This window comes from Symphalangus syndactylus, chromosome 10 (genome assembly GCF_028878055.3).
Source record: "Symphalangus syndactylus isolate Jambi chromosome 10, NHGRI_mSymSyn1-v2.1_pri, whole genome shotgun sequence".
In the NCBI taxonomy this organism is placed as follows: Eukaryota; Metazoa; Chordata; class Mammalia; order Primates; family Hylobatidae; genus Symphalangus; species Symphalangus syndactylus.
This window is the reverse complement of record NC_072432.2, coordinates 17,766,196-17,792,310: the sequence shown is the minus strand read 5'-3', so window position 1 is coordinate 17,792,310 and position 26,115 is coordinate 17,766,196. Positions and strand designations below refer to the sequence as shown.

Genomic DNA, 26,115 nt, shown 5'->3' with positions numbered 1-26,115 from the left:
GCTCTATTTGACTGAAGCTCTGTGAAGGCAAGACTTCCACAGTGCTTTCTCTAAAACTTACATTTTACCTTTAAAGGCTACCATTTCTCTATAACTCACATTTTATTTGTCTAGTGGCTGTATTTCTCACTTTCCATACATTGATGAGGCATGGAGTCATGTCTGTTGTATTTACCACTCTAAATTCAGTCATGTGCCATGTAACATTGTTTTGGTTAACAGCAAACCACATATACAACAGTGGACCCATAAGATTATACTACTGTATTTTTTACTGTACCTCTTTTATGGTGAGATATGTTTAGATACACAAATACCACTGTGTTATAATTGCCTACAATATTCAGTGTAATAACATGCTGTAAGTGTTTGCAGCCTAGAAGCAATAGGCTACACCATATAGCCTAAGTGTGTAGTAGGCTATACCATCTAGGTTTGTGTAAGTGCCCTCTATGATGTTCACACAATGACAAAATTGCCTAGTGACACATTTCTCAGAATGTATCCTCCTCCTTATTCTCGGATTCATGACTATATAGTATAATTCCTATTACAATATCTAGCACATAGTAGACATTCAGTAAAAGTTTTTTGAATGAATATAGTATATGTTCATACTTTCCAAATAATTTAGCAGACACAACTTATACCTAACAGGATTTTAAAGAATGGTTAATCAATATGAGAGATCTGGATAGAATGAACTACAACTAGAAACACAAGTACACCCAAAGCAAGATGCAATGCAAAGACACACATTTGGGAATAAGTCCTGAATAAAGAAGAGGAGCTCTATAGCAAGCCCCGAAGTCAGTAGACCCAACCATTTCTAAGAAATAATGAGAAACTGCATTTTCTGCTTGAAATTTCCACTTAGACAACAGCATTGTTAGGTGTTTTTGAAGAAGGTAAAGTAATAAGCCTTTTATTGTGTCAATAATGTAAAACCATATCTGTTGATCACAGAGAAACTGGGATTCTAAATGTCTACCTACACTTCATTTGTTCTTTTCTGCAGAATTATTTTCAGGGAGGTGTCCAACTCCAAATGCATTTATTAAGGGAAATCTTTACCACTTTGCTGAATCTCTAGTAACACATACTGAGGGCCTAAGGAGCTGGGAACCCTAGCAGAATTTTGCAGTATGGGATGTCTAATTTCTCACCCTGAGGTGTCATAAAAGAACTCAGTAAAGTCATCTCATTTCTTAGAAAGTCTTTACTGAGTAATGATGTCCTCCCAACATGTGTGAACAAATTTTCTCAGAATATAGTGGGCACTATGCCAAGAAAGCAAATAAAAGCATTTATTACAGCATCTGGGAAATTCAAAGCCTTTGAGTTGGCTGAATTTGCATTGATGCAGCAATGACCATCCTCCCAGCCTTCTTTGCTGGCTGAGAAATGAAAGATCAAGGGTAAATGTCCAAAAGTGGTACTCAGAGTCATTTTCAAAGGTGTGATATGTAAGCTCCACCACTGCCCCTACTATGCCCCTACTATGCCCCTATTATGAAAGTAGGCTTTCAAACTCCAATCTTCATTACAAGTATCATCAACCCCAAGAGGCCTTGTTTGATGCTGCTTCCCAATGCAAATTGAATTGCTCCTTCCCCAGTGCTCCCAGCAGAACTTTGATTATATAGATATCTTCACATTATTTCTCATATTGCGAATATAATTTGTTGTCTTGAGGGCAAGTGCCATGTCGCATTCTTTTTTATATCGCAGAAATCTAAAATAGGCATAGTGTTGGCCTACATCAAACCTACCCCACCTATACCTCCACTATACACAGGAAGAGAGTGCCTTGCCCATAATGGACATGAGGGAGTCACTTAACAAAAATTTACTGAATTACTACTACGTACCAGGCACTGTCCAAGGTGCTAGGGATGCCATTAAACAAGACTGGTAATGTCCCTGCTCTCTAAGAGACAATATTTTAATAAACCACAGATTAACAGAAAGATTATTTTGGATTGTGTATTAGGCCATTCTCGTGCTGCTATAAAGAACTGCAAGAGACTGGGTAACTTAAAAAGGAAAGAGGTTTAATTGACACACCGTTCTGCAGGGCTAGGGAGGACTCAGAAAACTTACAATCATGGCGGAAGCAGAAGGAAACATGTCCTTCTTCATAGGACGGTAGCAAGGAGAAGTGCAGAGTGAAGTGGGAACAGCCCCTTATAAAACCATCAGATCTCACGAGAACTCACTCACTATCATGAGAACAGCATGAGGGTAACTGCCCCCACGATTAAATTACCTCCCACTGTGTCCCTCCCACAACACATGGGGATTATGGGAACTGCAATCCAAGATGAGATTTGGGTGGGGACACAGAGCCAAACCATAACAGACTGGAATGAGCATCACGAAAACAAAATGTGTAACGGGATGAACAGTGATTTAGAAGAATGCCAAGATGGTTGGGAAAGTTTTCTCTGGGACAGGACATTTGACCTGAGCCATCTGTACAAGGATCTGCAAGGGGAGAGTGTCCCAGGAAGAGGCACTAAATTAAAGCAATGTTGGTAACTGATGGGGGTACAGGGAACTTGGGAGGGGATGGGTACAGAGGGAAAGGGTAGAGCTGATTAATTGCTCATTCTGTCTCCTTCATCTATACCAGAGTAGGGTGCTACTTTTCCTCTCACTTTGCCTACTCTTTTCATTACCGCTTCCAATTTCTTAATTCTTCTCCCTAATTTCCACTAAATTACAAGAACATGAGCCTTTGCCAGGAGCAAACACATCTGGAGCCATCTTCTAACGCCGGATCTCATAAAACACCAAACTAAAACTAAAAGCCATTGGTAAATAGAGGCTGAGAGTATTAAGATTTAGCTTTCATTATTAGGTCCATTCAACTAATGTTTATTTTACGATGATTACATCTCATTATCATAACAGATCTTAGTCACAAACTAAGTTATAAATTCACTCGTCATTTATTTCTTTCCACATTAGCTCCTAGGGAGTCCTATTGTGGCATAAATCACTTTAGCAAAGCTGCATACTTGACCATACACAAACATAAAAAAACCCCAGCAAACTTATCTAAATAACGTTTTCCAAGATAATCATAAATATTCCAGTAAATAATGATACTTCTTAGTTTAGCATTACTGAATTTGAAATTTTTTCATCATTATCATCATCTACTTCTTTGCAAGTGTTTGTTCATCAAGAACTGTAATCAATAAAAGAAAGAAGACAAAGAACAGAACGAGCTATTTTCTGCATCACAACCAGATTGTCCAGATGTCGTGCCTGGAATACATCACACGTGACATTTCTAGACATGTTTCCAATCATTTGGAACATACAAGTTTTCCTTTGCAATCTGCAAAGCTTTAGGATGCTCCAAGCACTTCTGTCAGCAACAGCAGCCTGGAAAAGGAATCACACAGAATGTACCCTACCTGATGTCATCTTCTGCTCCAGCTCGAGGCATTTAGGTTCTTCTTGAAATTCTTCTTCCTAAGCGCCAGCCCCACAAACCAGAAAAGCAGGGAGAAAGTAAAAATAATGCATTAATGTAAGGCAATACTTTTTGCAAGCCTACTAATTAATATGAGATCAACACTTGAAAAACCTAAACCATGCCTTAAAGAACTGAGGTTTTGGACAAGCTACTACAAATCAACAATAAATGCCAAGTAGAGTAACTACAGGGACGTTGGGCGGCACAACTCCAGGGTGCTATTCACATGGTAGTGTCTATGCAGGTTGTCCCTGGAGTGGTACAACCCAGGGGCCCCCTGTGACTAATACATTTGAAGGCACCCGTGACTTAGAAATGATGGTGACGGTTGTTTTTCGTTTTTCTTTTTTTTTTTTTTTTGGTGGAGTCTCTGTCGCCAAACTGGAGTGCTGTGCTGCGATCTTGGCTCACTGCAACCTCCAACTCCCTGGTTCAAGTGATTCTTCTGCCTCAGCCTCCTAAGTAGCTAGGATTACAGGCACACACCACCAAGCCTGGCTAATTTTTTTTGTATTTTTAGTAGAGACGGAGTTTCATCATGTTGGCCAGCATGGTCTCGATCTCCTGACCTCATGATCTGCCTGCCTTGGCCTCCCAAAGTGCTGGGGTTACAGGCGTGAGCCACCACACCAGACCAGGTTTCTCATAGAATAGAAATGCCACCAGCATGGTTGAACAAAGAGAATTATGTTTTGTTTTTCATCATTCGTGGAACTGATTTCATGTACTTTTGAAAGTTCCATCATTATTCACAGTTATATTTTTATCTCTAAGAAGGTGGGTGTACACATTCTTCTCTGAGTCCTGGTATGATATTCTTTAATGACAATGGTTGTCACTGCTGTAACACTGATAAAAGTAGATCCCATTAGAAATGAGGGAGATAAATTAAGAGGAATATCTCAATGATCCTTAAAAGTCATTTCGCCTGCAAGATGACTTTACACCGATTAATTTATTTGTTTTTCCCTTCATTAAACAAATATTTGATGAGTGTCTGCTATGGGCTATTTCTCTGGGATCTTAACCTTTAGGCAGGATACCTTCTAACATCCCTTGAATTATACTGCAGGAAGTTACCTACTCAGCTTCCTTCCTAGCCTGGCAGGAAGGCTACTGTGCTTACTTTGTTCTTTCTAAGAATTTAGCCCAATAGAAGATATGCTAGACCATAGTAAAGTACATGAGTGTAGGGTTCCATAAATAAAAACTGGGGCTATTCTATAACCAGACTGAAAAAATTGAATTCAAAAACTGATATTATTCATTATAGGAATACTCTCTCAAATTTGCCCTGAGTTTGCCAGTTCTCGGTAATATCTCACCTGGATTAGAACCCACCAGACTCTAGAGCTCAGGTAGTAAGATAAAGAAAGGTCCAGGCCAGTTGCGGTGGCTGACGCCTGTAATCCTAGCACTTTGGGAGGCTGAGGCGGCTGGATTGCCTGAGCCCAGGAGTTCAACACCAGCCTGGGCCATATGGCGAAACCCCATCTCTACAAAAAATACAAAAAAAATTAGCTGGGTGTGGTTTTGCCTGCTTGTAATCTCAGCTACTCGGGAGGCTGCGGCAGGAGAATCACTTGAGCCTGGGAGGTGGAGGTTGCAGTGAGCTGAGATTGCACCACTGTACTCCAGCCTGTGCCACAGAGCGAGACTCTGTCAAAAAAAAAAAAAAAGGAAGAAAGAAATGTCCTTTTCAAAGGAAATCAGTATATCAATGGGATATCTGCACTCCCATATTTATTTGAGCACTATTCACAAAGATATGGAATCAACTATCAACTTGAGCATCCATCACCAGATAAATAGATAAATAAAGAAAATGTGGTAAATAAACACAATGGAATACTATTTGGTCATAAAAAAAAGAATGAAACTCTGTCATTTGCAGCAACATGGATGAAACTGGAAGTCATTAAATGAAATAAACCAGGCATGGAAAGATAAATATCTGTTTGCCTTTCTCATATGTTCTTATTCTTGTTGCATGTTCTTACTCATATGTGGGAACTATAAACATTGATCTCATGGAAATAGAAAGTAGAATGATAGTTACCAGAGTCAGGACAGGGTGTGGTGCGGGGAATGAAGAGAGGTTGGTTAATGGTTACAAACATACAGTTAGATAGAAGCAATACATTCTAATGTTCATAGCAGAGCAGAGTGACTACAGTTAACAACAATGTATTGCATATTTCAAAGTAGCTAGAAAAGAGAACTTGAAATGTTCCCAATACATAGAAATCATAAATGCTTGCAAAATGGATATCCTAAATGCCTTGACTTGATCATCACACACGTGTGTGATGTAACAAAATATCACGAGTACTCCCTGAATATGTAAATATTATGTATCAATAAACATGTTTTTAAAAAGAAATGTTTTTCTTAATTCATAAAAACTGGTTTCATTAAATTGCTATAAGTATCAACTTAGAAGTGAATTGATTTCACCTGTGTTGGGAACAAATGTTTTTCCAGAGATCAAAAATCATCTCCAAATATTCACCATCAGAGACCATTTCCAAAAATGTGTCCTACTTTTAAAACCCATGGAATAGTATTGGCATAAGCTATTTGGGTAAATAAGGCCTCAGTTCAATTATCTCAAATGTATGTGTTATAAGAAATTTTAATGAAAATTGCCTCCAAAATTACATATTTGAAGTGGGTATGAATTAATAGTATACCAAAGAATGTGTAAATAACAGAAAAGCCCCATCACACAGCAAATAAATGCAGTAAGTCATTTCTTGTTTCACAAGGCCCGACAGAACAGTATATAATGAAAACATGAGGAGTTATAATACAGCCACAGGGGAAGTCTCTTGAGAGGCCAAAATAATCCAAATAAAGTCATTTTCAAGATGAAAAGACTCTCCCCTTTGAGCCAATAAGACTGTTTACTTTTTTATTGCTCTGAATTCCAGAACTGTGAAATAACATAGCCCTTTAGCTCTTCTCCAAACATATTTATTACTCCATCTTAAACAGCCCCTCCCTAAGGTTTCCCTTTGACTAGTAAGAGTTGCAAAGTCCCGCAACAATCTGCAGAGGGAAGGATGTTGGGAATGCTCTTGGTTGGAGAGCTCTCAGCACAGAATAAACAAGCATCTGTCCTCAGTAGTATAAACTATGTTCTATTTAGAGAAAAGAAGCTGAGCTCCTTCAATTCTTGTGTCTCTTCTCTTCAGCGCAAGTCTGCAATTTGCTGAATGCGTTCGTAGTGGCTTTTTCCCAGCAAAGCTAGAATAAAATGATAACAGTCCAACTGTAGTAGACATCTGTTGATTTTGCTGCCTAGTACTCACTGACTCACTACCTAGTAAGTGTGTCCTAATTTCCTCTTTAAAGCCATCTCATCCCACCTCATCCCACTCTTCAAGAATTGTGGTTTTCTGTGCTCCATGAAACCGACTCCTTCCCCACCACCCCACTCCAGGGGTGGAACATGTGACCCAGGCCCACGCCCATCAGTCTGCTGCATTTCCCTCTGATTGGTAGAGCCGTCATGTTGTTCCAGTACTGTTCCTTAGTTCAGCTAAAGACAGAGTTCTTTGTCCCATGGCCACGAAAATTAAGGCTCGCAGACAATTTGAAAAGGCTTGCCAACAATTTGAATGGTGAGTAAGATAGGGTTTTATTGGGTGAAAACGAAGAAAAGGGGGAAACAGGGACTGTCACTAAGTCCGAGTCCCTGCTACAACCCTTCCTGTTGGGATCCCAGGTTACGCACAGGAAGAGGAGGGGCCAGGCTCCTCCCCGATGCAAGTGGCACGAACTTCTGAGGCTCCACCCCAAGATGGCAGGCTGGTTGGAGGTTTTCCGGGGACCCACTCCCATCTCGCTGTCTGAATGTGACCCACTCAGGGTTAGTGAGACCTCATGAGATTTTTTTCTGGACTTCTGGGAAAATGACTCCTGTTCTTACCCACTGGCCCTGAAACCAGACACAGGGGTTGCAGCTGCTACTGTAGCCACCACCTTGTTACCACGTGCAGCTGAAACTGAAGCCCACACCAAGGAAGGCAGAGCCAAGAGATGCTCCAATGCTTTCTTCTGTTGATATCAACTAAGCCCCAAATTCAGCCATGCCAGAAGTAAGATTAACCCTGGACTTTTCCGCATTAGCCAGCTAATACACTCCCTTTTATTTTTAAAAAAAAAACTCTATTTCTTTTTTAATCAAACTGATTCCTATCAGGTTTTCTGTCACTTCTAAAAGAACGACTCCTAACTGATACACCAATGTAAGAACTCCAGCTCTGGGAAATCAGGAGTCAGGCGTGCGTTGATTCTGTACATTGGTTCTGTACCTCCCCTGCCATCATGAGTTTTTTTCTTTTTTTTTTCTTTTTTTTTTTTTTTTGAGGCAAAGTCTTGCTCTGTTGCCCAGCAATGGCGTGATCTCGGCTCACTGCAGCCTCCATCTCCCAGGTTCAAGCGATTCTCCTGCCTCAGCCTCCCGAGTAGCTGGGATTACAGGCACCTGCCACCACGCCCAGCTACTTTTTGTATTTTAGTGGAGATGGGATTTCACCATGTTGGTCAGGCTGGTCTCAAACTCCCAACCTCAGATGATCCACCTGCCTCAGCCTCCCAAACTGCTGGGATTACAGGCATGAGACACTGCGCCCGGCCCCATCATGAGTTTTACAATGCTAATTAAATCAAATGTGACCAAGAAGGTACTATTAAAATTTGTCAAACAAATGGACTTTTCATTTACAGTCATGTGTTGTCACTTTACAATATGAATATGTGTTTGTGTTTCTAAACATATAAAAGGTACAGTAAAAAGACAGTTTATAACCTGATGGGACCTCCATTCTATATGGGGTCTGTTGCTGACTGAAACATAGTTATATGGCTCATGACTGTATTTCCCTTGAGGACTAATCCCAAGATGCCTCATTGAAAGGGCATATGAAACCACACTAAGTTTATACTTAGGGAGTTCAAGGTAAGATTTTGGTACAAATTAGTTTCTTTTCCTAAGATTCACCTGATTGAACATTAGTAGAAATAAAGAAAGAAGGAAGGGAAAAAAAAAAAAACTTAAAAACACGAACCAAATACCTTCACCAACGTACATCAAGTCATTTTCCTTTGGCCTCATAGTTGGCAACACTGGGAGTTAACATTTCGCTCTAGGGCAGCAAGTTTAGAAGCAAAAAGGTAGTTTGTTGGAGATAGAAATAGAATTCCTGATCAAGAATTAAAGAGGCTTGGTTCCGTTCTTTTAAATGGACACATAATAATCATACATATTTATGGGTACATGTGATATTTCCATACATGTATACATGTGAAATGAGCAAAGCAGGGTAATTAGCCGTCCATCACCTCAAACATCTGTCATTTCTTTGTGTTGGGAACATTCAATATCTGTTCTTCTAGCTATTTGAAAATATACAATAAATTATTGTTAACTAGAGTCACCCTGCAGTGCTATAGAACACTAGAACCTATTCCTTCTATCTGGCTGTAATTTTGTACTCATTAACCAACCTCTCCCTATTCTTCCTTCCCCCTACCCTTCCCAGCCTCTGGTAACCACTGTTCTCCTCTCTACTTCCATGATACCAACTTTTTCAGCTTTCACATGTGAGTCAGAACACGTGGTATCTGTCTTTCTGTGTCTGGCTTATTTCACTTAATATAATGTCCTCCAGGCTCATCTATGTTGCTGCGAATGACAGGATTTTATTCTTTTTTTAAAATGTCTGAATAGTATTCTATTGTATAAGTTTCACATTTTCTTTGTCATCTGTTGATGGATGCTCAGGTTGATTCCATATCTTTGCTATTGTGAACAGTGCTGCAATAAACACAGGAGTGTAGATATCTCTTTGACATGCTGATCTCTTCCCTTTGGATGCATACCCAGCAGTGGGATTGCTGGATCATATGGTCGTTCTATTTTTAGTTTTTGGAGAAAACTTCACACTGTTTTTCACAACGTCTGTACTGTAGGAGTTCCCCTTTCTCCGTATCCTTTTCGGCGTTTGTTATTTTTTTGTCTCCTTGATAATCACCGTTTGAACTGGGGTGAGATGATATCTCATTTCGGTTTTGATTTGCATTTCCCTGATGATTAGTGATGTTGAGCATTTTTTTATGTACTTGGCTATTTGTATGTCTTCTTTTGAGGAATGTCTATTCCAATCTTTTGCCTATTTTTTAATCAGATTATTTGTTTTTTGTTTTGTTTGTTTGCTGTTGAGTTATTTGTGTTCCAAGTGCCTCTAGAAAAAGAGGGCATCCACATGCAGAGAATGAAAGTAGACCCCTATCTCTCACCAGATCCAAAAATCAACTCAAAATTCATCAAGGACTTAAACGTTAAGACCCGAAGCTATGAAACTAGCAGAAGAAAACATAGGGAAAACACTTCAGCACATTGGTCTAGGCAAAGGTTTTATGGATAGTACCTCAAAAACAGTCAACAAAAGCAAAAAATAGACAAATGAGATTATATCAGACTCCAAAGCTCCTGCACAGCAAAGGAAACAATCAACAGAATAAAGCGACAACCTGCAGTTTGGGAGAAAATATTTGCAAACTATTGATCTGACAAGGGATTAACATCCAGAATATACAGGGGCTGTGTTTTTCAAACCCCTTCTCAGCACTGCTCCCTGGGGATGGAGTCCTTCAAATTGCTTATGCACCCTTTATAATGTAAAACCACCACTTTGTTTTTCTCTGCAGCCTAGAGAGACATGTGTTTGCCAGTCCTATCCTCTCCCTGCACTAGGACATTTAGGATGCAGTTCCTTAGATGGGTGTTATAAGGGCTGGAGCAGTTAGCATGAGTACAAACTCCTCCCAGACTGATGACAGGTTAATAATTGTCTCGTTAACTCTCCAAGCAAGTTAGTTAGAAGCCAGGCCACCAGGTAGCAGCTACAGGTATGTTTTGTAAACTCCTTCCAAGGGGAAACAGTTCTTTGTTTCGTTTTGTTGAGACAGGGTCTCTCTCTCGCTCTGTTGCCCAGGCTGCAGTGCAGTGGTACAATCTTTACCCACTGCAGCTTCGACCTCCCAGGCTCAAGTGATCCTCCCACCTCAGCCTCCTGAGAAGCTGGGGCTATAGGCATGCACCACCACAACTGGCTAATTTTCATAATTTTTTTTTTGTAGAGACGGTTTTGCCATGTTGTGCTCCCAAAGTGCTGGGATTACAGGCATGAGCCATTGTGCTTGGCCACGTGTGTTTTTAAGCCCCTTCTCTGCACTGATTTAAGCCCCTTCTCTGCGCTAATCCCAGTGGTATAAAGTCTCTGAAAATACTTACATGCCCATATTAAACCTCTAGATTTTTTTCCTACACATGTATATCTAATCCCCTCTGTTTTTGTGGTCGGTGCATTAAGTGTTAAACCATGGGGAAACAGGATCAGGGCCCTTCATGCGGGGCTCAGACCATCCTCTCCACTGGAATAAGCTGGGGGTTGGGAACTCCTTTCCCAATTTTATGGCACAGTGGTCAGGTTGTGTACTGGGCCCAAGTGTGCCCCAGTTTTCCTGTCTATCTGCTATGAACATTTGCTCATTTGTCTGGTGGGTAGGTGTCTCTCAACTGACTTTCCGATGAAATGAATCTGTGGGTAGAAGCTTATTTGGTGCATCTATACATGGAGGGAGGTCAGTAGCTTTCTGTTCCGTTATATTCCTGATGTCATCCAAGGCCTGGTTCCATTTGTCTCCACCTGTTACAACAAACCTATGACCAATTAATGGCCTCAACTTCCTTCATTTGGAAAATGGGTCACAAATGAAACCCAACCCTTTCCAAGACAATTGAATTTTAATTTTACATAAATGTTGCCCTATCATGAAACATTTAGAGTTTTCAGATTCTTTCTATTAGGAGCCATATAACAAAGAAAACATCTTTCAGTGGATAGCTTTTCATTTTTTCTCATTTCAAATAATTCTGGATTAGAGTCTCAAGGGTAGGATTCTGCTTCAAAGGACATAGGTGTCTTTGAGGCTCTTGATGTAGATTCAAAATTACCCCCAAGAATGTTTCAGCAAGTTAATGTGCTAAAGTGCAGCAGTCCTATTACAGCTTCTCCAGCAGCCCGGTGCAGTGAATCACGCCTGGAATCTCGGCATCTTGGGAGGCCAAGGCAAGAGGATTGCTTAAGCCCAGGAGTTCAAGACTGGCCTAGGCAACATAGAGAAAGCCTGTCTCTGCAAATAATAGAAAAATTAGGCAGATGTGATGGCGCACACTTGTAGTCCCAGCTACTTGGGAGGCTGAAGTGGGAGGATCACTTGAGCCTGGGGAGGTCAAGGCTTCAGTGAGCCAAGATCATGCCACTGTACTCCAGTCTGGGTGACAGAGTAAGACTGTCTCAGAAAACAAAAACAAAAACAAAACAAAACAAAACAAAAAAACTTATCTAGCAGCAGCATCTAATTCCACATTTTGATGGATATGAAGAGTCTCTTATTGGAGGTAATTTTAGAACCCAATATCCAACACCCACCATATTCCAGTACCAAGAGTCTTCCATACTGTGTTGCAATGCTACTAATAAAAATGTGTTTAATTTTCCATGGAATCTCTTATATAAGCCATCTGTAGCCCACTAAATTACATATTCTTCCAGAGCAAAAACTGTGCTTCCCTTCTCAAGCTTCATTCAGAGTGTACACTCTCTCTTAACAGGTGTTTATTAAACAATTGTTAAATGAATTCACTTGTTTACCCACTTTATATCTTTGTTTCATGCCCAACATAGTAACATATCCCACAATAAAAATTCAAACATTGTTGCTTCTAGTAACACAGATAAGTCAGAAATGCCTCCAAGAAAGCTTTCTGAAGCAGCCCCACCTCCATCTCAAGCTCTACCCCATTCTATCTTTAAAGTATTCTGTTAGCTAAAATGACTTGAGTGCTTGCAATGTGTCAGAGAAACTGCACTGTATGTGTGCACTTAATCCTTAACAACCCTCTGTGCAGGTAATCTTATTAATTCTTGGAGGAGTTAGTAATTCATGCTATCATGGATGCTGTGATGTGGTACAGTTGTTCTCCGTAATATTTATTCTCAAAGCTGCGAGAAACGCTGTTGACAGATAGCTGTCAGCTGTCAGCCTCCCAGGTGATTGCTGCAGGGAGCCAGCATCCACTGACTTGGTTGACATGAAAGCAGAGAGGCCTGGTCCCTCTCACTCCAACTCAGGACAACTCTAACAGCTCTCCTTTCTCCAGAGCTCTCTGTGAGGTTGGCTGAAGCCTTCATCAAGACTTTATTGTAGCCCAGTGCCTCCCTCTGCCCAATCCTGCCCCTTTCCCTTCTCTTTCCATCCACAAGGGTTGATCCCAGGAGCATTCCCTAACCAACATTATAGCTGCTACTCTCCGTTTCCCAGTGGCCTTTCCAGGAACTCATCAACACAGCCAAAGTCATGCTTCTCAAAAACGACGAAAAGGAGATTCAAACCCGGGTCTACTCAACTCTCAAACCCGTGATATAAACCACTACCCTAAACTCTCTCCCTAATCCCAGTGCCTCTCTCTTGTTAAAGCTACAGATACCTGGCCGGGCGCGGTGGCTCAATCCTGTAATCCCAGCACTTTGGGAGGCCGAGGTGGGCGGATCACGAAGTCAGGAGATTGAGACCATCCTGGCTAACACAGTGAAACCCCATCTCTACTAAAAATACAAAAAATTAGCCGGGAGTGGTGGTGGGCGCCTGTAGTCCCAGCTACTCGGCAGGCTGAGGCAGGAGAATGGCGTGAACCCAGGAGGCGGAGCTTGCAGTGAGCAGAGATGGCGCCACTGCACTCCAGCCTAGGCGACAGAGTGAGACTTCGTCTCAAAAAAAAAAAAAAAAGCTACAGATACCTGAACCCCACACCCAGAGATTCCGATATGGTTGGTATGGGTTGGTCAGTGACTAACCATCTTAACTTGCTCAGGACTGAGGGATTCCCCAGGAGGCAAGACTTTCAGAGCTAAAACTAGGAAAGTCCTGGGAAAATGGGGGCAAGTTGGTCACCCTAATTGGGGCGTGTCTCTGGTATCTGTAAATTCAACAAGCCCTTTGGATGTTTCTGGTGCATTCTAAAGCATTAAAAAAGTGGTATATGATAAAAACAAGTCCTAATGATGAGCAAGTGTTGTTAAACGACCATCATCAAACTCTATTCTGCGTTAGGTACTGTCTTTACAGGGCAATCTGTTTATTAGATATTATCATCCCCATTTTACAGATGAGGAAACTAAGGTCAGAGAAATCATGGAACTTGCCCAAGGCCACACAAGCGAGTAAGTGGTGGAACCTGAGGACAAGCGTAGGTGGTCTGGAGTCTGTGCTGACAAACCCTACCCCGTGCTGAATCCAAAATGACTTATTCTCTAAATTTCCTCCTCTGGAGATGGAGAGAATAATATCTCTGCCCATGGGTGGTTGTCGTTAGGGTAAAATAAGGTAACATACATAAAGTACCTCCTTTGCACCTCCCAGAGTGAATATATATTATGTTCCCTTCCTTTCTTCCTCGGTGGGATGGCGGGTATGTGTTTTCTGTCCACTGAACACTAAGAAGAGGATTAGAGCTGTTTCCTGATTGTATACATAACTGTCAGCAAAACTGACTCAGGGCAAAACTCACTTTAAGTCACTACACATTGACCAGAAACTTACATGTTCATGACATTCTGCTAGGAAACGTGCGGGACACTGCAGTGAACAAACCTAATCCTGGACCTCCAGCAACTCATCAACAAAGAGGAGAGACGGATTACATGGATCTCAGTCTTCCTGGGAAAAGAAAAATCCTAACGCTAACAAATAGCTTCCTCTCCTCTCCTCTCCTCTCTCTGTTCGTCTCCCTTTTCTTCTCCTCTCTTCCTCATGTGGTGGGTGGAACATGCAGGATAAATAGGAAAAAGAACTTCAATGTGAGAACCTGAGAGAAAGAGAGTTTGACTAGCATGTTGGAAAGAGAGAAGGTGACAGAAACAACATCAGCTCTTCTGTGTCCTCAGCCCTCATGTTCTGGGTGAGTCCCTGGTGAACACAAGCGTCTCCAGGCCTCAGCACACAGAACAGCTTAGGTGGCAGACACATCCAGTCAATTCTAAAACATGCTGAGTGATTCTCGTTTTAAGAAATTAACACAGCTGATACAACTATTATGAAAAGTGCCAAGAACTCCAGAGTAAGTGAGCAGAGAGGAAAGCAGAGCCTGCTGGCATCCCACGGGGGTGCTGGAAAGGATGTGGGCCTTGGAGTTAGAGAGACTGAGGTTCAAATCCCAGTCCTGCCATGCAGGAACTGTGTGAGCCTCAGTTTCATCATCAAAAAGGCAAGGTAATTTGTTTTCCTTTTTTTTTTTTTTGAAGACAGGGTCTCACTGTATTACCCAGGCTGGAGTGCAGTGATGTGATCGTAGCTCATTGCAACCTTGACCTGCAGGGCTCAAGCTATCCTCCTACCCCAGCCTCCCGAATATGTGGGACTACAAGCACACACCATCAAGCCTGGCTAACACTTTTTTTTGTAGAAACAGGATCTCACTATGTTGTCCAGGTTGGTCTTGAACTCCTGGCCTCAAGCAATCCTTTTGCCTTGGCCTCCCAAATTGCTGGGATTACAGGCATGAGCCACTGGACCTGGCAAAAAAAAAAGTTGAGGTTATACTTAATGTCCTTAAAGGATTTCTATGAAGATGAAATGAGGTGATGGATGTAAAACTACTTCCTTGGTCACTGTGATTGTGAGATAGCGGGACTTTCATCTGCCTGACTAGCAGCCTTTCACCCGCTTCTAGTAAACGTTGCTACCCTTTGAACATAAGGATGAACCCAGGCAAGATGACAAAACCGAATTCAAGATAGGGTGTTGTGATGGTTAATACTGAGTGTCAACTTGATCGGATTGAAGGATGCAAAGTATTGTCCCGGGGTATGTCTGTGAGGGTGTTGCCAAAGGAGATTAACATTTGAGTCAGTGGACCCGGAAAGGCAGACCCACCCTGAATCTGGTGGGCACCATCTAATCAGCTGCCAGCACGGCCAGAATAAAAGCAGGCAGAGGAATGAGGAAAGACTAGACTGGTTCAGTCTTCTGGCCTCCATCTTTCTCCCATGCTGGATGCTTCCTGCCCTCAGACATCAGACTCCAAGTTCTTCAGCTTTGGGACTGGGACTGGCTTCCTTTATCCTCAGCTTGCAGACAGCCTATTGTGGGACCTCACCTTGTGATCGTGTGAGTCAATACTCCTTAATAAACTCCCCTTTATATGTTCAGCAAGCCTATTAGTTCTGTCCCTCTAGAGAACCGTGACTAACACAGATTTTGGTATCAGGAGTGGCTATAATACAGGTGGCTTGGCTGGGACTCTTCAACTGGGCTGGTGGAAGTCTTACATTCTTGAGCTCCCAGGATAGAACTCTGAGCTAGCAACAGTCACATCCCATGAGAAAGTTATTAAGAGAATGAACCCAGGACCTAATGAGGAGATCAGACAAAAGCCAGAGAGGGGCCGGGTGCAGTGGCTCATGACTGTAATTCTAGCACTTTGGGAGGCTGAGGCAGGCAGATCACCTGAGGTCAGGAGCTCGAGACCAGCCAGGCCAACATGGCAAAACCCCGTCTCTACTAAAAATACAAAAATTAGCCAGGTGTGGTGTCACATGCCTGTAATCCCAGGTACTTGGGAGGCTGAGGCAGGAGAATCGCTTGAACCCCGGAGGCAGAGGTTGCAGTGAGCTGAAATCACGCCGCTGCACTCCGGCCTGGACGACAGAGCAAGACTCTGTCTCAAAAAAAAAAAAAAAAAAAAAAAAAAATGCACAGAGGGAACCTGAGGAAATGGTGGCCCTGCCTCCTGCAAGGATTCCTTAACTATGATTGTTCATTGTTTATTTCCCCATTCTTCTGCCAAATTCCCACTAACTTCCTCTGGCTCAAGGAATTAGACATGAGGGAGTAAAAAAAGGTGGAAGGTGTCACTCCTGTTTTAGCATGGAACTCCTCTCTCCAGAGCTCTCTGTGAGGTTGGCTGAAGCCTTCATCAAGTCTTTATTGTAGCCCAGTGTCTATACTGATGAGATGATAATTATTAGAAATACCATATGGAGACGGTTACAGACCATGAGTGAGTGCCAACAGAATCATGACTCTCCAGCTACTTAGAAGCATCTAATTTTCCTCTCCAAGTCCTCTGTAAACACTTGTCGAATGAATGCATAAATAAGTGAATACATCATAACTTTTTAAAGAACAATGTTTCTCCCAAAAATTATTTTTCATGTAACTGAAGCTCCCAGAGGTTACACATGCATGTCCCCTGGCCTTAAGCACTACAGGACACTGTTGTATATCTCTGGAAAACAATGCACAGTTAAAGAGAGAAGCATGTCTTAGTCCATTTGAGCTGCTACAATGAAATACTATAGACTACCTGTCTTATAAACAACAGCCATTTATTTCTTACAGCTCTAGAGGCTGCAAATTCCAAGATCAAGGTAGTGTTAGACTTGGTGTCCGATGAGGGCGCACTTCCTTGTTCATAGGTGGTGCCTTCTCAGCTGTGTCCTCATATGCTGGAAGGGGCTCCCTGGGGTCTCTTTTAAAATGGCAACAATGGCCGGGCACAGTGGCTCATGCCTAGTAATCCCAGCACTTTAGGAGGCCGAGGCAGGTGGATCACCTCAGATCAGGAGTTCAAGACCAGCCTGGCCAACATGGTGAAACCCCGTCTCTACTAAAAATAAAAAATTAGATGGGTGTGGTGGTGCACGCCTGTAGTCCCAGCTACTTGGGAGGCTGAGGTAGGAGAATCACTTGAACCTGGGAGGCAGAAGTTGCAGTGAGCCAAGATCGTGCCACAGCAGTCCAGCCTGGGTGACAGAGTGAGACTCTATCTCAAAAAAAAAAAATACATAAATAAAATAAAATGGCAACAATTCCATTCATGAAGCCTCCATCCTCATGCCCTAATCACTTCCCAAAGGCCCCACCCTCCTAATATCCTAATATGTTAGGATTTCAACATAGGAATTTCAGAGGGACGCAAACATTCAGACAACAGCATTGTGCCAAAAGGATCCCATAAATACATTGTGAATGATAGAATGAGGGTTTTGTTCAAAACTGAGACATACTTTTTTATTCTCTCTCTTTATGGTTTCACAAAATTAGTAATACTTCGTATCTACCTGGTACCTCTCCATTTATAAGGCGATATTGAATAGATGATTTCCTTTGCCTTCTTCAGTGACTTTGTTTTCTTTTCTTTTTTTTTTTTTTTTTTGAGACAAAACCTCACTCTGTCACCCAGGCTGGAGTGCAGGGAAGCAATCTTGGTTCACTGCAGCCTCAACCTCCTGGGTTCAAGTGATCCTACCATCTCAACCTTCCAATCAGCTGGGACCACAGGTGTGCACTACTATGCCTGGCTAATTCTTAAATTATTTTAAATTATCTGTAGACATGGGGTCTCCCTATCAATGCCCAGGGTGCCCGGGGTGGTCTCTAACTCCTGGGCTCAAGTAAATCTCCCACAGTGCTGAGATTATAGGTGTTAGCCATCACGCCCAGCCAGTACCATCCTTTTTGTTTTTGTTTCTGTTTTTGTTTTTGTTTTGAGACAGGTTCTTGCTCTGTTACCCGGGCTGGAGTGCAGTGGTGTGATCAGCGCTCACTGCAACCTCCAGCTCCTGGGCTCAAGCCATCCTCCCACCTCGGCCTCCTGAGTAGCTAGGACTACAGGTGTGTACCACCATGCCCCGCTAATTTTTAAATTTTTGGTAGAGACGAGGCCTCACTATGCTGCCCAGACTGATCTCAAACTCCTGGGCCCAAGCAATCCTCCCAACTAGGCCTCCCTCCAAAAGTGCTAGGATTATAGTATAAGCCACTGCACCTGGTCTTGATAACTTTTTGTGGTGGACAGAGCAGGTTTCCCCCAGTTTTCACGGGAAGAATTTAATCCCCGCAGCCACACAACTGTAAAGAAAGGCAGGTTAGGGTGCCCTGCTCATAAGCCATTAAGGGAGCGCAGCCCGGTAGCTTCCTATTGGCTCCTGTCACTTCTGTAAAGTTCAGACAAGAGTCTCAGAAAGCAGGGAAGGAGGAGAGGTGCTGCCAGAAGCCTCAGACTGCCTCCGATGAACACATCCTTGGAACGTTTGTAAGAATCCTGGAGGTTACTTCTGAGTTTGGGTTTTGTATCCGCTCAATCTCCCTCTCTATCAGTCTGTTCTCACGCTGCTGATAAAGACATACCCAAGACTGGGTGATTTATAAAGGAAAGAGGTTTAATGGACTCACAGTTCCACATGGCTGGGGAGGCCTCACAATCATGGCGGAAGGCAAAAAAGAAGCGAAGACGAGTCTTGTCTTACGTGACGGCAGGCAAGAGGGAGCCTGTACCGGGGAACTCCCATTTATAAAACCATCAGATCTTGTGAGACCTATTCACTACCATGAGAACGGTCTAGGGGACCCGCCCCACTGATCCAATTATCTCCACCTGGCCCTACCCTTGACATGTGGGGATTATTACAATTCAAGGTGAGATTTGGGGCTGGGCTCAGTGGCTTATGCCTATAATCCCAGCACTTTGGGAGGCCGAGGTGGGCAGATCACTTGAGATCAAGAGTTTGAGACCAGCCTGGCCAACATGGTGAAACCCCGTCTCTACTACAAATACAAAAATTAGCCGGGCGTGTTGGTTGGCACCTGTAGTCCCAGCTACTCAGGGGGCTGAGGCAGGAGAATCACTTGAACCCAGGAAGCAGAGGTTGCAGTGAGCTGACATTGCACCACTGGACTCCAGCCTAGGCGACAGAGCAAGACTCTGTATGTCTCAAAAAAAAGTGTGGTGGCAAGGTGAGATTTGGGTGGGGACACAGCCAAACCACATCACCGTCTCAGAAGGCATTCTAAGCTTCTGAGCCCTGGTATTTGTGAGGTTGGAATTATGTCATTGAGCAGAAGTCACGGCCCTAGGCAGTAACACTCAACAATGCTTCTGGTTTCCTGTAGAAACTTTCAGAATGAATGGAAACTCAGTAGCGAATATTTTTGGTAAACCTACATTTTTCCAGTCCATGCTGAAGTGAAGCTGTAAGTTTAGACTCCAGGCGTGGCAACCCAACCTCTTTTCCTGAGGCTTGAGTCAGCACAAAGCACTATGCACAAAGTGCCCAAATGAACTTAAAATATGGTCTGAATTCATCCTGGGAAGAAATGCTAAAGTGAAGTTGTTCAATGCCAATTAAAGAATTGAAAACAGAGGGGCAGGTGGAGCCAATGGCCTGTTCTCCAGCCCTCTCCTGGGCCCCACCAATGCCCAGGGCCCTTGCTATGCATGACTGTTAACGCAACTTTTAAAGCAATATTATTTTTGAATATAATTGTGCAAGCTTATTTAATTACAGTCATGTCATGTAACTCATTGCTTTTCAGGAATTTCAGGAAATTTTATGCTCAAAAAGCGTGGTGAAGCCTCAGAGAGGCTGAACGATTTCCTTGGTTCAGTAAATAGCTCTCATCTTTCAGGCTTTCCCCAACACAACAGTTGTTTTCTAAATAATGTGCTTCCTACTAATCCTTGTTAACCTCACTGTAGAAAGGCAATGCCATCTAATGGAAAACGAGAGTCAGGAGACACATGTTCCAGTACAACATAATTACATGAACCTGACCAAATCCACACTTCCCTGGGCTTCATTTTCTCCTTAACAAAACGGAGAGAACAACAGCTCTTTGCAACCTCATGGTCAAATAAACCTACAGATCAAATAAGGGAGGAAGGCTGAAAAGCATTCTGAGCTCTTTAGAATAGCAGGAGATTCAACACTCTCGTTATTTGGAAAGAGATAATCATAAAGGTCAGTATGTATCTTTAGAATTTTCTCAGTAGAACCCAGGCACTTGTGTGCAAATGAAAAACCAACGCAATGCTTAGAATTCTGTCACCTTGTACACAGTGATCGCTGAGCAAATATTTGTTGTTTGTGGAGTGACCTCACCCTGCAGACCATTTCAAGTCTGCACGGAGAACCCAGGAAAACACTGCCCCCACAGTGTTGCGGGGGGCGGGGGAGGGCTGGGGAGGGGCAGGTTATAATGAACAGTGCTCCCATCAGTATTTTCTTCCATTTCCATTCCATTTCTGCCTCTAAAAGTTTCTCTGCCCAATTCTTATTCCTGGATAGAGCCTGATAGAACGACTTCTAGACCATAAAGACCGGGGTAGTCCCTGCACACACAAGCAGGCATGCACAACCACACACACATGTGCACACACACAAAAACAGTCATGTACACACACACACACACACATGCACTGTGATGGTAATACTGAGTATCAACTTGATTGGATTGAAGGATGCAAAGTATTGATCTTGGGTTTGTCTGTAAGGGGGTTGCCAAAGGAGATTAACATTTGAGCTAGGAAAGGCAGACCCATCCTCAATCTGGGTGGGCACCATCTAATCAGCTGCCAGCACAGCTAGGATAAAGCAGGCAGGAGAAATTGGGAGAAGCTGACTTGCTGAGTCTCCCAGCCTTCGTTTCTCTCCCGTGCTGATGCTTCCTGCCCTTGAACATCAGATTCCAAATTCTTCAGCGTTTGGACTCTTGGGCTTACACCAGTGGTTTGCCAGGGGCTCTCGGGCCTTTGGCCACAGACTGAAGGCTGCACTGTCGGCTTCCCTACTTTTGAGGTTTTGGGACTCGGACTGGCTTCCTTGCTCCTCAGCTTGCAGACAGTCTATTGTGGGACTTCACCTTGTGATCGTGTGAGTCAGCATCTTTAATACACTCCCTTTCATGTACACATCTGTCCTATTAGTTCTGTCCCTCTAGAGAACTGTGACTAATACACACACACAGGCATGCATACACACACATGCATGTACACACATAAATACACGTACACACAACCAACCAAAAGTGAACCAAACAACAAACCACAAACTCGTTAAAAAGATTTTCAATTGTTCGGCCTTCCCAAGCCTGCTGTCAATGCCTCTGATCTTTATAACAAGACATACACCATTTGTTTTAGTGTCTCTTTTGTCAGAGCTTCCAGAAAGCAAAGAGATGTTACCTAGAATTTGAGTGTGAATTTAAGTGGTGATCAACGTTTCTTCACAAGGCATCAGTAAACAGTTTCCATTTTCCAGACATCATTCCACAGTCTGACCACCCTCTCCACCCACACCTTCCTGCTGGTTTGCTGCTTCCCACAGCTGCTGCTAACACAATTCAGATGTTCAAATCCATCCATGCCCTTTGACCTCTTTCTGTTGGTCTGAACATGCCTACTAGTCTAAGGGAGAAAAGATGTATTTGTTGGGACAAGGGGTCGATTCTGGGCTAGAAAACCAAGGGAGGACTTCATTGTAATCTAAGGGCAAGCATTCTTTCATTTCATGGGAAACATTTCATTTATTCAACAAACATTGACTGAGCATCTACTATGTGCATGTTGCTGGGCTGGTGTGGGAAATACGAGAACCAACACATGGACCTTGTCCTCAGGAAGCTCCTGGTGGCCAGGTGTGGTGGCTCACACCTGTAATGGTGGACAGATTGCTTGAGCTCAGGAGTTCGAGACCAGCCTGGGCCACATAGCAAAATCTCATCTCTACAAAAAATACAAAAATTAGCCAGGCTTGATAGTATGCACCTGAAGTCCCAGCTCCTCAGGAGGCTGAGGTGGGAGGATTGCTTGAATCCAGGAGGTTGAGGCTGCACAGAGCCGAGACCACACCACTGCACTTTAGCCTGGGCAACAGAATAAGACCCTATCGCAAAAAAAAAGAATAAAAATTTTCTTTTAAAAAAAGAAGCTCCTAGAGAAGGAAAGCAATCATTGCAGACTGGGAAGTGCTAGGGTAGACTTTACAGCAATGCACTCAGGAGTCCTGAGGAGAGACACCTCCTGGCCTGCTGGTAATGAGAGGTGAGTATGAGGAAGGCTTCTCGGGGAATAGGACACATGCCAGGAAGGTGGAGGTGGTGGTATTCCAGGTAGGGAACTACTTAAGGAACAAAGCCTCTGACAATATTTTTTGCTTTTAATTTTTGTTTAAAAAAGATACCTTGGCTGGGCACAGTGCCTCACACCTGTAATCCCAGCATTTTGGGAGGCTGAGGCAGGAGGATCATTTGAGCTGAGAAGTTTGAGACAAACCTGGGCAATATAGCAAGAGCCCATCTCTACAAAACAAAATTTTTAATTAGCTGGGTGTGGTAGTACATTCCTACAATCCCAGCTAGTCTGGAAGCTGAGGCAAGAGGATTACTTGAGCCTGGAGAGGTCGAGGCTGCAGCAAGCTGAGCTCGCACCACAGCACTCCAGCCTGGGTGAGAGATTCTGCCTCAAAAAAAGAAATAAAAAGAAAAAAAAGAAGAAAGAAAGATAAGGAAGGAAGGAAGGAAGGAAGGAAGGAAGGAAGGAAGGAAGGAAGGAAGGGAGACAGACACCTGTCATCTCACATCCAGCACATGTATCCAATATCCTCCATGTGACCCATCCTTCTCCTCCTGCCTTTTGATTGTTCACACCAATGGGTAATGGGTTCCCTTGCCCTCTGGCTTCTCACTGGGTTCAGTCGTTGGAGATCACTAGCAGATCTAAGTGAGGGAGGAGAGTGAGGTCAAGACGCTTACTCCACTGGCTGTCACCTTCAGGTCACTGAAGGTCAAGGCTCCCTTCAAGGCAGTCTTTCCTATGAAAGGCTCTGCTTCTGTTTCCTGTTTCTGCTTCCTCCCCTCATCCTTCTGGGTGTAGGAGTTGTCACAGCTCTTCCACCATTACTAGTATCCCTGGTGGCTGCTCTACATCTTACCCATACTTTCATAACTAGCCCCTTTATTTTTTTTATTTATTTATTTTTTTGAGACGGAGTCTCGCTCTGTCACCCAGGCTGGAGTGCAGTGGTGCGAACTTAGCTCGCACAAACCTCCACCTCCCAGGTTCAAGCGATTCTCCTGCTTCAGCCTCCCAAGTAGCTGGGACTATAGTTGCGTGCCACCATGCCCAGCTAATATTTTGTATTTTTAGTAGAGACAGGGTTTCACCTTGTTAGCCAGGATGGTCTCGATCTCCTGACCTCGTGATCCACCCACCTCTGCCTCCCAAAGTGCTGGGATTACAGGCATGAGCCACCACACCCGGCCAACTAGCCCCTTTATTAAGCTCTCCTTGAATTATTCTAATTTGAGGGCCATCTGTTTCCTGCTGGAACCTTGACTGATATATAAGAAATAGATCAGGGAGAACAGGATGCAAAAACATATATATGCTATGATGGCAGTGATGATGTCTGATTGATTCATTCATTATTTCATGGGCATTTGTTGATTGATTGATTGATAGCCAACAAAGTGAAAAGAACAATGGGAGAGCATACTTCCTGGGTTGTATGACACAGTCTTCGTGACAACATTCCTTGTTATGATCAGGCTTATTTTATTTTTAGAGACATGGTCTAGCTTCCGTCACCCAGGCTGGAGTGCAGTGGTACTATCATAGTTCACTGCAGCCTTGACCTCCTGGGTTCAAGTGATCTTCTCACCTCAGCCTCCCAAAGTGCTGGGATTACAGGCATGAGCCCCCGTACCCAGCCTTAAGCTATGTACTTTGATTTGGGGATCAGAAAATATGATCTCAGTAGCTATGGGTAAGGGAAGAATGAGAAACATGGGATCTGTACTCTCAGAGTACAGAGGTTAGCTCAATCCTGCAGAGTCCATGTCTCTAAAAGAAAAGAGCAAATGGAGAAAGCCTAAGACATGATCAAGTGCCAGTTCTGCAGGTTACTCCGCAGGCCAAGCTCCCTCGCCCTGCTGAGTGGTAAGCCTGCTGCTTCGGGGTCAAAACTTCTGTAATCACAAAGGCCCAGTATGAGCCAGGCAGTGAGCTGAAAGCTTTTCACACAATATTGAATTTATCTTTATGACAACCCTATAAAACAGGTCTTATCTTCCTCATTCAACGGAAGAGAAAACTGAGGCTTAAAACATTAAACTTGGCTGGGTGTGGTGGCGCATGCCTGTAATCCGAGCCCTTTGGGAGGCCAAGGCTGGTGGATCACTTGAGGTCAGAAGTTCGAGACCAGCCTGGCCAACACGATGAAACCCCATCTCTACTAAAAATACAAAAAATTAGCCAGGCGTGGTGGTGGGTGGCTGTAATCCCAGCTACTCAGGAGGCTGAGGCAGGAGAATCGCTTGAACCTGGGAAGCGGAGGTTGCGGTGAGCCAATATTGTGCCACTCCAGCCTGAGCTACAGAGTGACACTCTGTCGCCAAAAAAATAAAAATAAAAAAAAATAAACTAGGAGTAGGCAGCATCTGGACTTGCACCTGCATCTAGAGCGAAGACCCCATGCTTCTACCTACGCCATTGCATCATCTCTCCTAGGAATAGACAATCCTTGACCAAGACCAAAGGGTGTTTGGTGAAGAAGAGACAGTTACAGGTTTGGAGGCAAGGGCTATCCTGCCATTGTAGTTTAATCTCTGTTATTCCATCCACACAGTAAGAACCAGGCTGGGAAGGCAATCGAGGGGAGCCCCCTTTGGATTCTGCATGATACAATCAGACATCCACCCACAATTTGCTCTGGGTGGAAAGAAGGGAGAAGGGACAAGGAAAACAAGGTGTACCGCTGGAGTACACGAAAGATGAGCTCCTGTGGTGGCTCTGCTCCCTTGGAACTGTCTAGTCATTATCGCTTTATTGGAGATTGGGGTATTCGTAGGAGGGGTACTAAACCCATTTGGAATTTGAGGCTGTTCTACTTGTGACTGGGGCTGAGGGTGGGGTGACTTCATCATACACTTCCTTTAGGGACAAGGGCAGATAACCTAGCCACACAGGAGGGTTTTTATGAGTGGCAAGCAATATAAATGGTTGTAAATTTAAAGTACCTCATAAATTCTGTAGAATTCATATTTAAGACCCATTGATGCCCTCATAAAAATCTACCTTACTTTCCCTTTCTGCCGAACATACCCGTTTGTCATGGTTTATGCCTGTTGTCTCAGCATGACTATTAATGGTGTCCCCGTGTACTCTTAAGAGTGTCGATTTGGATGATAAATTATCACTCCTCCTTTGCTGTATGCAATTGATCAACAAAGAAAGGTGGGTGAGGTAGTGGGCTCTGAGCTTCAAATAGCCCAAGTGTGGTTGCAGAATGAATGTTGTCTTGCTGCATGGGCCTGGGTTATTCAATTATCCTCTCTGATCCTTTATGTGCCACGTGAGAATAAAATATGTGGCCAGTGACTTTTACGAGCCATAATAAATAGCGCTGGTTCATAGAGTTATAGATCTTATAGCTAGAAACAACCTCAAGATATCATTCAGTGCACAGGGCTATGACGAGCCATGCAAAAATCGCAGTGATGCGATCAGTCTTCACTAGGGTCCTCTGTTACTGCTTTGGAGAAATCTATCAAGTCAACCCAGCCATGGTAAACAACATCGCAGAGAGCTGATGACTTGGCGACTTACATCTTTTATCAAGTGGAATTCTAACTTTCAATTAGTCTACAACTGTGTGTGTTTTTTAAATATAACTTTTATTGTATATATTTAAGGTATACAGCCGGGCACGGTG

General features: G+C 43.3%; 1 protein-coding gene across 1 annotated transcript in view; it reads right to left on the bottom strand.

The window, feature by feature from the left end:
• The window catches only part of FAM107B (family with sequence similarity 107 member B), a 255,320-nt gene that overhangs the window by 146,704 nt on the left and 82,501 nt on the right, over positions 1–26,115 (bottom strand). Inside the window, exon 2 of the mRNA XM_055296535.2 lies at positions 3,429–3,486. Coding sequence (XP_055152510.2) covers positions 3,429–3,486 — 58 coding nt within the window. The remainder of the gene's footprint in view (positions 1–3,428; positions 3,487–26,115) is intronic.